The 15,263-nt window shown below is 45.4% G+C and overlaps 2 protein-coding genes across 5 annotated transcripts in view; one reads left to right on the top strand and one right to left on the bottom strand.

Moving 5' to 3' along the window:
* The window catches only part of tpd52 (tumor protein D52), a 15,877-nt gene extending 13,474 nt beyond the window's left edge, over nt 1–2,403 (top strand). For 2 of the 4 annotated variants that reach the window (XM_067255938.1, XM_067255935.1), the window contains exons 5-6: nt 603–651; nt 1,039–2,403. In XM_067255938.1, the coding sequence (XP_067112039.1) occupies nt 603–651; nt 1,039–1,161 (172 nt within the window). In that variant the 3' untranslated portion in view covers nt 1,162–2,403. Of the gene's footprint in view, nt 1–36; nt 79–602; nt 668–1,038 lie in introns of all 4 variants that reach the window. The other 2 variants (XM_067255940.1, XM_067255936.1) reach the window with 2 other exon arrangements.
* A 7,776-nt stretch (nt 2,404–10,179) lies between these two features.
* Nucleotides 10,180–15,263, bottom strand: part of znf704 (zinc finger protein 704) — a 37,255-nt gene continuing 32,171 nt past the window's right edge. The window contains exons 9-10 of the mRNA XM_067256392.1: nt 15,073–15,170; nt 10,180–14,090 (exon numbers count right to left, since the gene is read on the bottom strand). Of these exons, the coding sequence (XP_067112493.1) occupies nt 13,976–14,090; nt 15,073–15,170 (213 nt within the window). The 3' untranslated portion in view covers nt 10,180–13,975. The remainder of the gene's footprint in view (nt 14,091–15,072; nt 15,171–15,263) is intronic.

The following is a 15,263-nucleotide window of genomic DNA, read 5'->3' as shown; positions in this document are numbered from 1 at the left end:
AACCCCTTTCTCCTATTCTTTAATGCTGTCGGATAGCATACGCTCTTTGCAGCACTCTGCTAGCATGCCGGTTATGAGGTATGTCTCTCTCTCACACAAACACACGCACACTCACACACACGCACATTGTCAAGATTGGTTTTCCGGTTAAAACAAAGGTTGATGAGGTCTTCTCTTAAAAATTGATTTTAAGCCTTCTGTTAAATGTACACCTCTTAACAGGAAGTGCATCACGCGATTATTTCCCGGCTGCAGTCTTTCCCGCACCTTGTGGCCATACATCCTGCCCTGTGTTCTCTGAGCAGAATAGAACCCAGTGCAACAGAAGAGTAGGGGATGGAATGCGGTCGGTCGCCTTTAGTCTGTTGTCGTCCCGCGCAGCTGCACAGGCAGCAAATAACCTGAGCCCTGAGCTCAGGACAAACGCACGCTTCCCAACCGCTGAGCACGCCGGCGTGGCGCGCTCCGGCCCGCACCTCTCTCCACGTTGTCGTCCTTTACTGTAGGTCAGGTGAGGGAGGGGGCCACCGCCTGTTGCCGCGGCAACATCCGTCTTTCCTGATGATTTGACCCTCCCCCCCTCCGTGTCGCTTCCTCTGCAGAAACACGCCCACCTTCAAGTCGTTTGAGGAGAAAGTGGACACTTTAAAGGTAAAGGATGAGAACAGTGAGTAAGCCTTCACTTAGATGTGGACAAAATTCGATTTGTAATGTTGTTGAAATATGAACGCTTTGCTTTTTAAATGTTGACAAAGTTGTATGCATTTCCAAAAACAATTTAATAGATTACTTTTTTTATATATGTTGTTGATGAGGCCCAGAAACTGTTGCCCTATTGGGATCAATAGAGTTTATTGAATTGAATCAGTGATTTGGATCACTGCCAGTTTTATAGCAGTACAATAAACACTTCTCTTGATCCATACCTTTGATTAGGTCTCAAAGATTTCTTCTGACAAATATTTGATCTAAAGCTTTGACTTGTAGATACTTATACACTCCCTTTTCTGCATTTTTCTTCTCCTTTTCTGTCCCCAGACGAAGATAAGTCCAACGGTGTCTCAGGGTGATCTTGAGGAGGAGGGGATCGCCACGCCGACCTCCGACCCTGTGGTGACCCAGCCGGAAGCCTCCCCCATTCAGGACGGACAGCTCCACTGAGACCAACCTCCCCTCCCCATGACCCTTGACCTATTGCCCTGTGTTTCCTCCACAAGACCTCCCCCCCCGCCCCCTCTCTCTGACCCCCAGTCTGTCCACCTCTTCCAAACCCTTTTATCCTCTGCCTTGCCTCCATCAGCACTAAACAGCACCTAACACCAAAAAGGGTTTGTTTGTTTTGTGTTTTCAGAAAATTACCATTTGAAGAACCCCTAAAACGTTTACGATTGGATAAATGAGTTTGCATTAGAGATGAAGTACTATTTAGGCACCTGCACATAACAGACGATTATAGACTGGGATAGAAACAGGCTACACCAAATCGTGTCCTAACATTTAAAAGTACCTTTTATTAATCCTCATCTGTCAAATCTGTCTACTCTGGCCTCTTTCTGAAATCCTAACATCTGATTGGTTGAATAAAGTGTTTGTGTTTTCTTGTACAGAACTACCCTTGTGTTATGGAGAAGTAGGCTGTGCTGTTTTTGGTAGCCAACTGAATGCATGGTAGTCATCTTGCAATGGAATGGATCCATTTTTCTCTGCAATAGACAACTCCGTTTAAGGTGTTTGCTGCGCCCAGCAATACTCCACTAAGCAGTTGTGAGGAGATGAAAGAAATTGATAGAAGTTTAATTCTAATAGTATCACCATGCCTCTGCAACAACCGATGTGGGAGACGTGAACATCAACTGTGAGGTTGGTTTGGGATTGATCAGAACTGCTCTGGCATGAGGGTAGATTGAATTTAGCATCATTAATCAAGTAGATCACTTTAACTCACTGATCCAATACATGAACACACATTTCTCATCCCACTACATTGATGCCAAGGCTGAACATATGGCCCACTGCTTAATGCTGATCCCGGCTCAGTTCTGCGTTCTGCTTGCATATTAGGAAGCCTTTCGTCTGCTGATCCCAGATCTGTTTTGCTGTATGGCTGCTGCACATCCACTGCAGACTCCAGCCATAACCTTAGGTCATCGTAATGTACATGTCAATTGTTCCTGACTAGTTACTAAGCACTTCTCTTTTTTTTGATAGTGAGTAGTACAGCCTACACACACATACACCCACACAGAGACAGTTCCCTCTATGAAGATAGCATGCAGAAGTCACTGGATGTTATTTTGCTATTCTGTTGTTGAATTCTTTGGATTAGAAAAACTCCTCCCATGTCATGTTTACTTTCTCTGAAGAATGTGCAATTTTCCTTATATAAACTAGATTAATACTGAATGTATTGTGATTCTGTGCTTTTTTTTTCTTTGAAACTATTGATTGGAGTCAACATTACGCATGGCGCAGAATGTAATATGTTTATTGCGTATCATAAATCAAACATCAATTATAGCAGAGCATTTAACTGTTAACCGGAGACAAAGATTTTGAGGTATATCTGCATATAAATAAATAAAAAAGACCTATCAGCAATAATTATCCTCTGCTGCTAGGCACTAATAATAACCCACATGACACTTCGTAGTAATGAGGTTCATCAACTATCTTCCTGCAGTTAGCCTGCTCATTTAGCAGTTCCATGTTGTGAAACATCCCCTAGTGAGCAAATGATTCAGGAATAAAGCATTTTAATCAGGGGGTCATTTCCTTTTCACATAATAAACCAAATCGTTCCAAACTGGGTACATTTTTTTTAAGGTTTTCCCTTCATTGTGGTTGCAATATTACATAGTTTAGATCCATCTTTCTCAGTAAATTAAGTCAAGACAAAAGTCATTTGAGACAAATACATTTAGTCGTTAGGACAGTTGAATATCATGTCCTTGTTCTACACGGTTTCTTTTGTGTGGAACAAAAGATTAAAAGATTTTTAAATGTCAGTCATTATGTTATCTGCCAAGTGACACACGTACACTGGTCTCATCCATAATTAAAACCCTGATGTTCTGTATTTGAGGGGGTTTTGAGATAGAGCCCAAGACAAAGAATAGACACTGTTCTGGAAAATTCTTGTGAGATAACCTAATTTCAGTTGGAAACCTCTGTCTGGGTGACGGAAAGTGGGCCAAATACCTCTTTTGTTTGATTTTACATCTATTATTTGTAAGGGGCAGTGTTATCCAGTGAGAGACACACGGAAACAGACATGACCATGGAGCAAGACGCTGCCACATCGTATATCTCGGCTGGAATCTGTGTTCAAATGATCCAGCATTCTGTCTTGTATTACTTTACTATCCATACAACCTGTAGTGACATCCATCAATAGTGCTAATGAATAGGTTAAAGCAGTTTTGGTAGTTTACATATGTGTAAGGCTTATGTGTGCTTTAAAGGCCTGGTTACTCGTGTAGTAATATTTCGAGATACATCTTTGAAAATGCCTGTGGAGAGACCTTTGCACCAAGACCGTGATTACATTCCAATGTATAAATTCGATTTGGTAATTGACAGTCCTGTTGAAGATGGCATCATGGCCACTTTAGAAACGTAACAGTGGCCTTTTGAATTCCAGCAATTGAGGGTATGTTTGGGTGGGTGGGAGTCAGCGGCAGACTGCAGCTGTGTTCTTCACTGTTGCTCACGAGGCACCTGGTTAAGGTTTTTTCTTAAGGGGTTGTTCTACGTCAGCCATCCTTCCACCCAAAGCAACCCACATATCAAATGTAAAACATTCCACATATTCCACATGCAACCCATGGATAAAAAGTCAATTCATAGTGTTGTTATGGGGCAAAGATGTGTTATTAGATTCCAGTATCCCCTCGCTGTAGGTAATCATTGACTTGAATGCTTAAGCGCTTTATCATCCATTGTTTTCCTCAACACAGTCTCAATTCCTTTAGTCGGGTAAGGGTCACTTACAATCAACACATTTTATTTCTATTCTAAAGCACATTTGTCATGGTTGTGTGCCATACGTTGCAACTTTTCACTCCTAATATACTGCATTAACGATGGTGATGATGATGTCTAGATGCTTTGTGTGCCCAAATCATCGTTTGTTTGTTTGCTGCTAAATAAAGCACAACAAAAGGTTGTTAAGATTGTCATGCTGTGTGTGTGTGTGTGAGTGTGTGTGTGTGTGTGTGTGTGTGTGTGTGTGTGTGTGTGTGTGTGTGTGTGTGTGTGTGTGTGTGCAAGAGAGAGAAAGGAGCATTAGAAAGAGAACGTCCAATTGTATTGTAACCCTTCCTCTCACGCAGTTACCTCACAGGAGCACAAGAGGGCAGCCATGTTTAAAAGCGTCAACATATCCGGCCATGTTAGCTCAAAGGGAAACTACTGGTGTGGGAGAAACCTTCATGGCATTAGATGAACCTCTCTTCACTGTCTCCCACTGGCAGGGTGGGAATGGGTGTGTTTGGCATGATGAAACACTCGTGTAAAAGAACATGCGTGGAATGTGATGTGAAGTCAACATAAGGAGACTACATGTACCCACTATTTTTTTCAAAGGTCTTTACATTTGCCTTTGCTTAATGGTTTCTCTCTTTCGTGTTTTCCTTCTTTGGAGAAATGTGTTGATCGTTCACACAACGAAAACAATAATTTCAGGCGTCCAAAACAGGTTGTAAACAGCTGGCCAAAAAAAGTATTTTTTTAATTCTTGTCAGTAACAGATTCTGTCCAGGACTTTATAAGTAACACAGAAGGTATTTACATCAAAACGACAGTTGCACCCCTAAAGAGCACCGTTCACATATGAATTACCATCACACAATTACAATGGCAGTTTTCTATTCACAGAAGTACAAACTGTATAAAGTTGAGTTAACAGTCAATATGATTCCTTACCAGAGATATATCCTTTATATATTCATTTGAGTTCAGACAGCACGAAAACAAACACAAACATAGTTTGTTGGTGCTTTAGACTTAGAGTATAGAATTTGTGAAACGTGATAATACATATTGCAGTGGCTTAATTGCAGTGCCCTATTAATATTATCTCCAACACCCCCGTTGCCTTTGTGTTAAAGTGTTTGTGTGTGTGTGTGTACAGATTTTAACATTCAGTACTCAGATGGATGAGAAAATGTACATGAAAGTCTGGCTTTATCTCAATCTTTCTATTCCCTATTCAGTGTACTACTGCCCAGAATCAGGGCATTGGTCAAAAGTAGTACACTATCTATGGGGTGTGGCTGTCTTCTGAGATTTAGATGTCTGGAAATGAGGGCACGACAGTTCCACGCACAAACACAAACACACACACTTCGGTCTTCCTCCTTGCCTCTCTGGCATCACCTAGTTGTTTTTTTGTGTCAGAGTGTGACAAAACAGTTGGACGTTGTGATTTTCTCAAATTTGGTCAGGTATTGGGTATTATAGTTCCATTATACTAGAATTGAGGAGATTGGGCTGTCTGTGGTCCAGCTCTATCTATGTCTCTAAACTTGGTCTGTACCCGCCTATGCAATGTGTGTGTGTGTGTGTGTGTGTGTGTGTGTGTGTGTGTGTGTGTGTGTGTGTGTGTGTGTGTCAGTGAGGGCCATACACACACCTTTCCAATAAAGTTAGTCAGAACTCTATGTATCATATCACAGCCATAAGGAAGCCCTCTGCTCCTCCGCAGAAACAAACTCAGTTATGCGTGTAAATAAAGACAGATTATATTGAACTTGTTATGGGCTTTGTGCAAAACCAATTAGAGGCAGAGAGAAAGAAAGAGTTGATGCCACCTGTGGTTCCATGAAGAGGTTTAGAGAATTGAACAGTGAAACTCTATTGATTTTATCGACAGCATTGATTCTTATCAACTCGGACAAACAGATGGTCTCTGGTTTGTTTTTGCCTAAACAGACAACTAGGGGGCTGTGTGTGTTCACTATCTCTCATGCATGATTCAATAACACGTAAGAGTAACCATCTCCGCTGCCCACTTAGCTTTACTTAGATTCGGTGATTAGGCTACATTCTCAGTGAAACTCTTTTAAAGCGGTGAATGCAAAACCTGGTGTCTCACCGTCTCCCCTGACCATAGTCATATTGCTGCATCTGACGGGAGACAAACAGATGAGAGCTCAGCGTGTTGGTTGGCCAGATAAGCACTAGGCGCATTCGCGAAGCTGTCGTTACATTGCTAGACACGTTGCATCGCCATTAAACCCGCCGGCTCATAATGCGTCGGCCACGTCGAGCATAAGCCCTGCGTCTTAACATAACATTATATGGGCTATTTTCTATCACTATAACAGCTTCCTAAGGCCCTGACACGTATTTTATGAGAGAGTGTGAGATCTCCGTTCCAGACCTTTGCCTATGCCTAGCATATGGGCCAGCAGGGGTTGAATCAAGGTAGGCTATGTAAACAAATACGAGCATGGGTGGTTCTGACCCCCCTGCAGTGGTAGTGTATTTGTGGCTAACACAACACACACACAAGCACACACACACCAAAAGACAAATCTATCCAACACTGATACACACACACACACACACACACATGCTGCACATAGCAGATGGAACATACCATGGGTGGTCATTCTCACACACTACGCTCTCTGACCTCATCAGACTGCTCTGGTGACCAGTGCGTTGTTTAGATCATATGGTCCATTGTTTAGAAACAGGATCAGCCCAGGCCACATTGTCAGTAACTTACTGTGTATTGACCAGCTAGATACTACAGGCTATTAGCCTACATACATACCTACTACATAAATGGGTTAGACCAGCCCCCTATAGGTCAACATAAAGCAGTTGTTCCTCTACAAATGCATTATAGTGTTCATACTGATATCATGGAACATGTCTGAGTTGACTGCATTTCTCAATAAAACTGTGCGTCCTGTGCTTGTAGTTGACCATCACCCAGCCGAGACAGCTTAGAACCATATATCTTCCCATTGCTTAAAAAAAAAGTAACTTTTAGTGAGTTCTTGCTGTCTATCTGATGCTTATCTGGTTTGGTTGTTAGAAACAAAATACGAACACAAAACTGTGGTAGCAGGTGGGCTAGCATCCCTGTCTACGGCGTCAGACTCAGATTGGCATCCTTTCAGGAATTTCCAACACGAATGAACAATTCCACTGAACCCAGACACGCATGTATAGAGACATCCTGAGCTGTCATTGCCTCCCCTCCGCCTGGTAGAACGAAATATTGTCATGGCTCCCCCGTCTCTCCTAATTCACAAAATGTAGCCTACAGCTTATAACCCACGATGTCACCTTATGAATGCTTTCCAAGCATGGATGGCAAATACAGGTATAAATTGTGCACTGTCTCTGCAAACACACACAAGACGATTACACAGAAGTGTTCAAACGTAGGAAAGGCTCATAGTTTTGGGCTCAGAGGAGGCAGAGGGCGGACAGAAGCCGGGTATTTTAGAGGCCATGCGTGATGCGGGGTATCTCTCCCACGCGGGGCGTCCCCATGCGGGGTATCTCTCCCACGCGGGGCGTCCCCATGCGTGATGCGGGGTATCTCTCCCACGCGGGGCGTCCCCATGCGTGATGCGGGGTATCTCTCCCACGCGGGGCGTCCCCATGCGTGATGCGGGGTATCTCTCCCACGCGGGGCGTCCCCATGCGTGATGCGGGGTATCTCTCCCACGCGGGGCGTCCCCATGCGTGATGCGGGGTATCTCTCCCACGCGGGGCGTCCCCATGCGTGTCCATATTGGCTAGCGTGATGTCGTACGCAGTCATTGGACTTTCCACCATCGTTTAATTGAATCCTACTTCGTTGCATCTAGTCATACTGAGAAAGAGAGGACAATCTAACTGTTGTATTTATCTTAGAGTTCAATATGAGAGGGAGAGTGGAGAGCCTGTTCTGGCGGATAGCCCTGAGCTAATACAAATATAGGCATACCACATGTCTACTACTGTCCACCCCACAAGTCCCGATAGGATCTTTAGAAGATGTTCACTGTTACAACAAATGGAAATATGCCCACATTTGCAATAGCTCCGACTCGATTGTTAACAATAGGGACTCTTATTTTGAAAGCCACACATCTCTTATTGGCCAACAGTTGCAACCTGTCTGCTTGCATCCTTTCTGCATGGGCACCGCAACACAAGACATTTGTATCGTCATTTTTGTCAAATTTGCATCCACATGCATTACCGGTAATACAAATTCAGTAAAGATCACAGAATCGTAGGTAATACCTGGTGAAAAGAGTATACAATCCAATGCGACAGTCATTGAGTTTAACATGGTCATCATATAGTAATAGACATAGCAACAAAGACAGATGATCCATTTAGGTCCTTGAAGTTTTTTTGTTTGGCCACTTAACCCTCGTGCTGCCTTCGGGTCACATGACCCAAAGGTTCATAACGAACCATCGTTGTGTTTACCCAATTTTACCCGATACAAAAACAAATAAAAATAATTTTATTTTAACCATTCCTATGTGGGGGGTCTGAGACAGCCCGACAGTTAAAAGAAAATGCTTCACTTTGTTTTTGTATGAGGTAAATTCGTCGCAATACGACGGTGGGTCACAATGACTGATGGGTCAGAATGACCCGAAGATAACACAAGGGGTTAAATGCCCGTTATAGCCTGATTGCAAATTACAGAATAACGAAAGAACAGTGGATTAGTTGTTCTCAGTAGGATTGATTTGTAATAGCAAATAACTCTAAAAGTTTTTTAAGTGAGTGAAATCGTCAGGCAACATTCTATTGTAAGTTTACCTCGTACACCCAGCATGGGCAATTTAGCACTTCTAAAATGGACCATCTTGCAGATTTAACACACTATTAGTTAAAGGATACTACCCTGCTTACAGTCAAAAGACAGAAAGCATCAAAATCAAAAATATTTTAAAAAATCAAAAAATGACAGCAAGAGGAAGGAGAAGGGGGTGCAGAGAAGTCCCTCGGTCCATTACAGTCTTTCATACCCGAAAAACAACAAAGAATCGGTCCTTTAATCGTCCACAAGGGGAAATCCAAAGGGGCCCTCCATGCAAAGGACTTTTTTTGATGAATCATGAATCAAATGCTTCCATGGTTGGTGAGAACGCTACGTTGTTTTGAATGCAACTCAGCCTGACTCAGGGGGCTCATAGAAGGCAGTATTGACTGTAATAAGCTCAGCTGCCCCCATTGATTTTTATCGCTTTCCACTTGCTTTTTGTCTGTGTCGTTTGCCATATCTCCTTATTTACATGTTAAAAGGGGTGAACTCGGTGACCCTTTCAGTTGACTTTTCAACATGACGAGCCCATGTATTGTGTGTGTGTGCAGGGAGACAGGATGGAAGTCTAATTCTCCCGCACACACACACACTGCAAGCCCACCTGCTGTTGCTCTATTGTGCTGTGGTATTTCCGAGGAACACTGAAGGTTCTGTTTCAAATATCCAGATAAATATACACCACTATTATATGTCACTGCTTATACGTTGTAGCTGAAATATATATTGATATAGTATATAGATGTTGTACTTTGTAACTTGTATACATTGTTGTGAACTATACTTGGGTACCATGTAAGAGTGAATACTCTGCTATTTGTATATAAAGTGTATAAACCTCATAGTTTGGTTTCATGAAGACAAATTTCTAATTAGATTTAGTGAACTGATCTACTGTATATAATCACAAGACTCAAACAACATCATATTGGAGCAGATATATGGATGGATGTCAAAATGGTGTGTGTGAGAGGGAGAAAGTGAACTGGATATGCATGTATTTGGAAAAGAATGAAGTGTGTGTGTGTGTGTGTGCAAGCATGAATGTATGTGAGAGTGTGTGTGCATGTTGGGGGGCCCAGTAATTCACCATCGCCAGTGTTTTCGCATGCGTGAGAAGGCTGTCTTGGTTTTACGCAGCTTATAAATCAAGGAGGGGCAGCTCAATCCTTGATGGGTGAAGTAAACATGTATTAACAAAAGACGTGGGGAGCTAGCACTGTGTTGACGATCCAGCCTCATATGTATTCACATCACTCACTCTGGAACAAGCCCTCCTATAGGGGCTCTTTGATTAAAGCCCCTCCCCCCTTTGTTTCTTTCTGATCTCTCACTTACACATGGAGGGAAGCCATTACAGAAGTCTGAGTTTGACAACAAGTGGAAACTCTTGAAATGGCATTGTTTTATTATGAAGTCGTAAACCTTTGGCTTGGTGTACCTTTGTCGAGTAATTGTTCTTCAATAGTGTTGAACTTGTAATACAACATTTACTATAATATTGAACAACAATCTGACGACTTTGTTTGATGGAGAACCCTAGGCTTGCCTCGCCAGCATCTCTCATTTGAATGAAAACACTGACTGAAATGCATTCACAGAAGAAAAGAATTCGTACGAGCCAGTAAAGGAGGACAGAATTGGTCGCGTATAAAAATCTACCGAAACGGTGTTCTAGACACTCGAGTTTACTTTGCTGCAGGTGTTTTTTATTTTCATGTTCTACAGTGTTAACAGCATGTACATAGTCTAACTGTGTCAGAAAAACATGTTTGGTGAAATAGCATCAGAGGGTTTAGCTTGCTAGCACCTCCTTCACCCCATTAAATTGTGCAGCACCATTTGGTGTTTCGTCTGGTCCAGAAACAAACCTTGTAAGGCTCCTCTCTTCTTGTCACACTGTTGTATACAGTGTTGATCTGAAAGGACCGCACTAGTAGGAGCAACATAGTGAACATTGGCCTTATGGTTGATGTCAAGCCTGGGAGAGTTCTACAACCCTTGTAATTGGAAATTCACCATGACGATGAGCTTCAACTGTGGTCCCACTTAGCTGCCAAGGTTGAGCTTGATGGGTCCTTTCAGTGGCGGAGGGAGGGAGGGAGCTAGCTAGTTCGGTATTGTTTCTGGATAGGACTTTAGTATTGCTAGCTCTAGCTGCAATGATACTAGACGCACCAATGGGGGGGGGGGGAAACCAATGTGAACACAAAACAACAGCACCACAAGGGAAGAGAAGGTGAACGACAAGTGCATTTGGTGTCACCAAACCCGACCCGAAGGACACAACAAAAACCCTACATCTGAGATGTTGCCTGTTTGGTTATTTCCTGACGTTATTTTGTTTGTTTTGACACGGGATTGGATATAGGGACCCCAGACGCCTTGAACTTGACAAGGTTGACCCTCGAGGGTCCTCTGACACAGGCACAGCCTTCTGATTGGTTGTTGTAGCACCAAGGCAGCGAGGGCTAGGGTAGAGCACCAAGCACCAGTGGAGTCCCACACACCTGCTCCAGGGGCTCTTACACAAACAGAGGCCTGTCAATCAAGCTCTAAATAGCCGAGACTAGAATAGTCCAATCTTTGACACTCAACATAATGTATGCATGGTTATCGTACACCATATTCACATTAAGCTGTGATGTCCCCCTTGCCCGCATGCACACTAAGACATTGCTCCTTTAACTGTGCTGGACAGAACTTTGAGAGAATGGTTCAGTTCAACCAATCAGAGTGAGCCCTTGGTGCGGTGTATGAGCGACCCCAACCGATGTGTACAAAAGAAAACAGGCTTGCCTTGGATCGACATGACAGTTTACCTGTGTAGTTGCCACTGTTACAATGATATTTCTTTCAGCAGAACATGAAAACACAACAAATTATAAGTCTTAAGTATAAAAACAATGATAACAGCCAAATCTTATCTTTTTTTTCCTCACTTAAATGTAAAACATGTTTTCTCTTTAAGTATATATAGATTTGTCTACAACAACGTGTTCACAAAATGGCAGTACATGTTTGAGAATATTCAAAAGAATTCTTTTTATCTCACAGAAGTAATAAGTAACACAATTCCGATCTTTTCGTCTACGACTGAGCCGAGCTGGAGCCTGTTCAAGACGTAGTGCCGAACCAGGAAAAGAAAATGGCTCAACAATTCATTCTTGCCTCTCGCCCCTCTGCATTGAACTCTACCTCTCTTTCTCCAACAAGTGGCCTGTAATGCCAAATGTCAAAAATCAGTTGAGAACATTTCGCTTTTACGCGTAAAACCACATACCACTTACATTAACAGAAGGACTAAATAGGAGTCGTAGAGTAAAACAAAAGACGTCCGTCATTCCAGGGTTTGGAACAACTTGAGAATGTCGATCAGAGAGTGGGGTTTGCAAGTGAGTTCATAAGCTGCTGTTGGACTGAATGAACTGAAATGTGAGTATAGTAAGTGCCTTCACTGGAGTGTATCGCCCAAGGTGAAAAGAGAGCGAGGGCTGCGTTCAGGAGCATGCAGTGGATTGATAGGTTGCAGATATACATGTCATTAACACGACTGCAGTGATTCCTTATTTCTCCCCGTTAGCAAGGCATGACCGTTGTCCTATCTGGACATGTCAAGGTGTAGAAAGCGACACCGTGCATCATCAGTAAACCTCTCGACTTTTAAATGAGCTTAATGTGTCCCAGACCAACCAACCAGGATTACGAGAGAAAAGGGGGGCGGGAGCCGGACAGCTCCGCTCAACCAATCCCCGCGCTGCAACCCCTAAGTGAGTCTGGCCCGCAGGTGCCGTCGATCGTGAAGCGTATAACAAAGCTCCCTGTCGCCCTCGCCAAGTGAGTGAGACTGTCGCGAGGTGCTAGGGTGTCTCTTTGAGTGACAGACAAGGGTAAGACAAGTGCTTGTCGTGTCAACCCCACCACCCCCCCCCCCCCCTCACTTTCTCCAAAAAAGACCTTGGGAAGCCCAGAGGAAGAGGAACAAGATCCCCCACCTCTTCGAGGTCAAAGGTCAACGGCTGGACGAGCAGCCCACTACGATGTACCTGCGACAAGGTCGATGTTCATAGCCATCCATGATCTGTGTGGGTACAATACACAGACCTATCAGGAGACACCATAAAAAAGAGTAATTATACGTCATAAAATACACACACAAAAAAAACGTTTTGGTTGTAAGTTGATACAATGCGGTGACATAATAACTACAAACTCATTGACATAGTGGCTGCAGTAGGTAACCCTGGAGAGTGTTCAGTGGCTGGTTCCGACTGCCTTCCTTCGCATTCCTGAAAAAACGATTTCGCAGAGTAAAACGGATATAAAATCGCAATAGAAAAGAGCTCCAGTCCTGCGTTCGCGTCGGATTGTTTCTGACGATCGTGCCGACGGTTTCCTTGTGTTGTCGTGGTCGGGGGTGGAAAGGTTTGTTGCTGGCAAGGTCAGTCCATTTAGTTTGCTGACTTCGAAAAACTTTTCTTCCTTTTTTTGCATTTCTTCTTCAACTCAAGAGATCATCTCTCCTCCACTCAGGGTTCAGGAGAACGCGCTTCTGGGTTCGTTTATGGTGTCGATGTTTTCACAAGTCCAGAAGACGGGTCAGGAAAGGATGAGGAACAAAGCACCATTCTCCTCCCGTTTTCAAAATCATCGTTCTACTCCGCCAAAAAAAAGCCGGAAGAGGCCATTCTTGTCTTGGATCCGTCGCGAAAATCAACGAGACGTTTTCGGACAACCGTCGGAGGAGACCCTTCTCGCTGCCTCCCAGCACACCTTTCAAACCAGAGCTTTACAAAACATAGAAAGAGACTAAATGACAAAACCAGACATAGAAAAGCACAAATCTTTTTCTTCAGAGCTGCACGGCTGTTTCACCCCCTCCGTGCCTTCATCGGGACGGTTGTAGGCAGCTTCTAGGAATCACAAAGGAAGGAAGCGTCTCGCGCCCCATTGGCTCTCTCAGACGGCGGTGGGGCGGGGCGAGGGCGGAAGAGGTGGACGTAGGAGGGCGGGGCCAGTGGAAGGAGGACGTCCTGGCCTACGGGTCTGGGAGGGGAAGTTGTACGGGTGACGCATGCGTAGAAAAAAAGACCCCGCCGCTGGCTCCTGTGCCGACAGGCTGGACGGGGACGACGGGGGGGACGGGGACGGGACAGGGGTGGTTGGCGACCCTTGTGGCGGCGTTCAGTCTGTGAATCTCTGGCAGGCTTTCTTCCAGCGGCAGGCGGTACACCACATGTCGCGGTTCTCCATGCCGTACACCTTGCGGCACTTCTTCCCTTCGCTGCGGGACTTCCGGCTAGCAGGAGAGAGGAGACAGGGGAGAGGAGAGAGGGGACAGGGGAGAGGAGAGAGGGGACATGGGAGAGGAGAGAGGGGACAGGAGAGAGGGGACAGGAGAGAGGGGACATGGGAGAGGAGAGAGGGGACAGGAGAGAGGAGAGAGGGGACAGGAGAGAGGAGAGAGGGGACAGGAGAGAGGGGACATGGGAGAGGAGAGAGGGGACAGGGGAGAGGGGACAGGGGAGAGGAGAGAGGGGACAGGAGACAGGGTTAGGAGAGAGAGAAAGACGGCACTTCCCCCACCCACCCTTCTGTTCTTTACGCGACCGCAAGAGGCCTTACTAAATATAGAACCTAGGTCAAGTCCTTAGCCCCTGATCCCCTGGTGAATGTGAGGAGGTAGTGTGAGGGTGAGTGAGGAGGTGTGAGGGGGGGGTAGAGGAAGTGTGAGGGGGGGGTAGAGAAAGTGTGAGGGGGGGTAGAGGAAGTGTGAGGAGGGGTGAGGAGGTGTGAGGGGGGGGTAGAGGAAGTGTGAGGAGGGGTGAGGGGGGGGTAGAGGAAGTGTGAGGGGGGGTGAGGAGGTGTGAGGGGGAGTGAGGAGGTGTGAGGGGGGGGTAGAGGAAGTGTGAGGGGGGGTGAGGAGGTGTGAGGGGGAGTGAGGAGGTGTGAGGGGGGGGTAGAGGAAGTGTGAGGGGGGGTGAGGAGGTGTGAGGGGAGTGAGGAGGTGTGAGGGGGGGGTAGAGGAAGTGTGAGGAGGGGTGAGGAGGTGTGGGGGGGGGTAGAGGAAGTGTGAGGGGGGGTGAGGAGGTGTGAGGGGGAGTGAGGGGGGGTGAGGAGGTGTGAGGGGGGAGCGAGGAGGTGTGAGGGGGGAGCGAGGAGGTGTGAGGGGGGAGCGAGGAGGTGTGAGGGTGGTTGAGGAGGTGATAGGGGGGGTAGAGGAGGTGTGAGGGGGTACAGGAGGATGCTGTGTGTGGAGCTGACGTCAGTCAGGGGTCTACCTTAGGGAGCCAGTGGCTCTGGGAGGGGAGGAGAGGACAGCGATGGTCTGGGAGCGCTGCTCTCCGAAGCCCTGCGTTCGACTGTGGGTGGGAGAGGCCTGGGGAGAGAGAAGGACACGCACACGAGGGCATCAGCTTTACAGTGTGTGTGTATGAACGTGTGCAATACAGAACGTGCGCGTTTGTGCGTG

This window comes from Osmerus mordax, chromosome 18 (assembly GCF_038355195.1).
Source record: "Osmerus mordax isolate fOsmMor3 chromosome 18, fOsmMor3.pri, whole genome shotgun sequence".
Classification (NCBI taxonomy): domain Eukaryota; kingdom Metazoa; phylum Chordata; class Actinopteri; order Osmeriformes; family Osmeridae; genus Osmerus; species Osmerus mordax.
The sequence above is the reverse complement of the archived record's forward strand: the minus strand, read 5'-3'. Positions and strand labels throughout refer to the sequence as shown.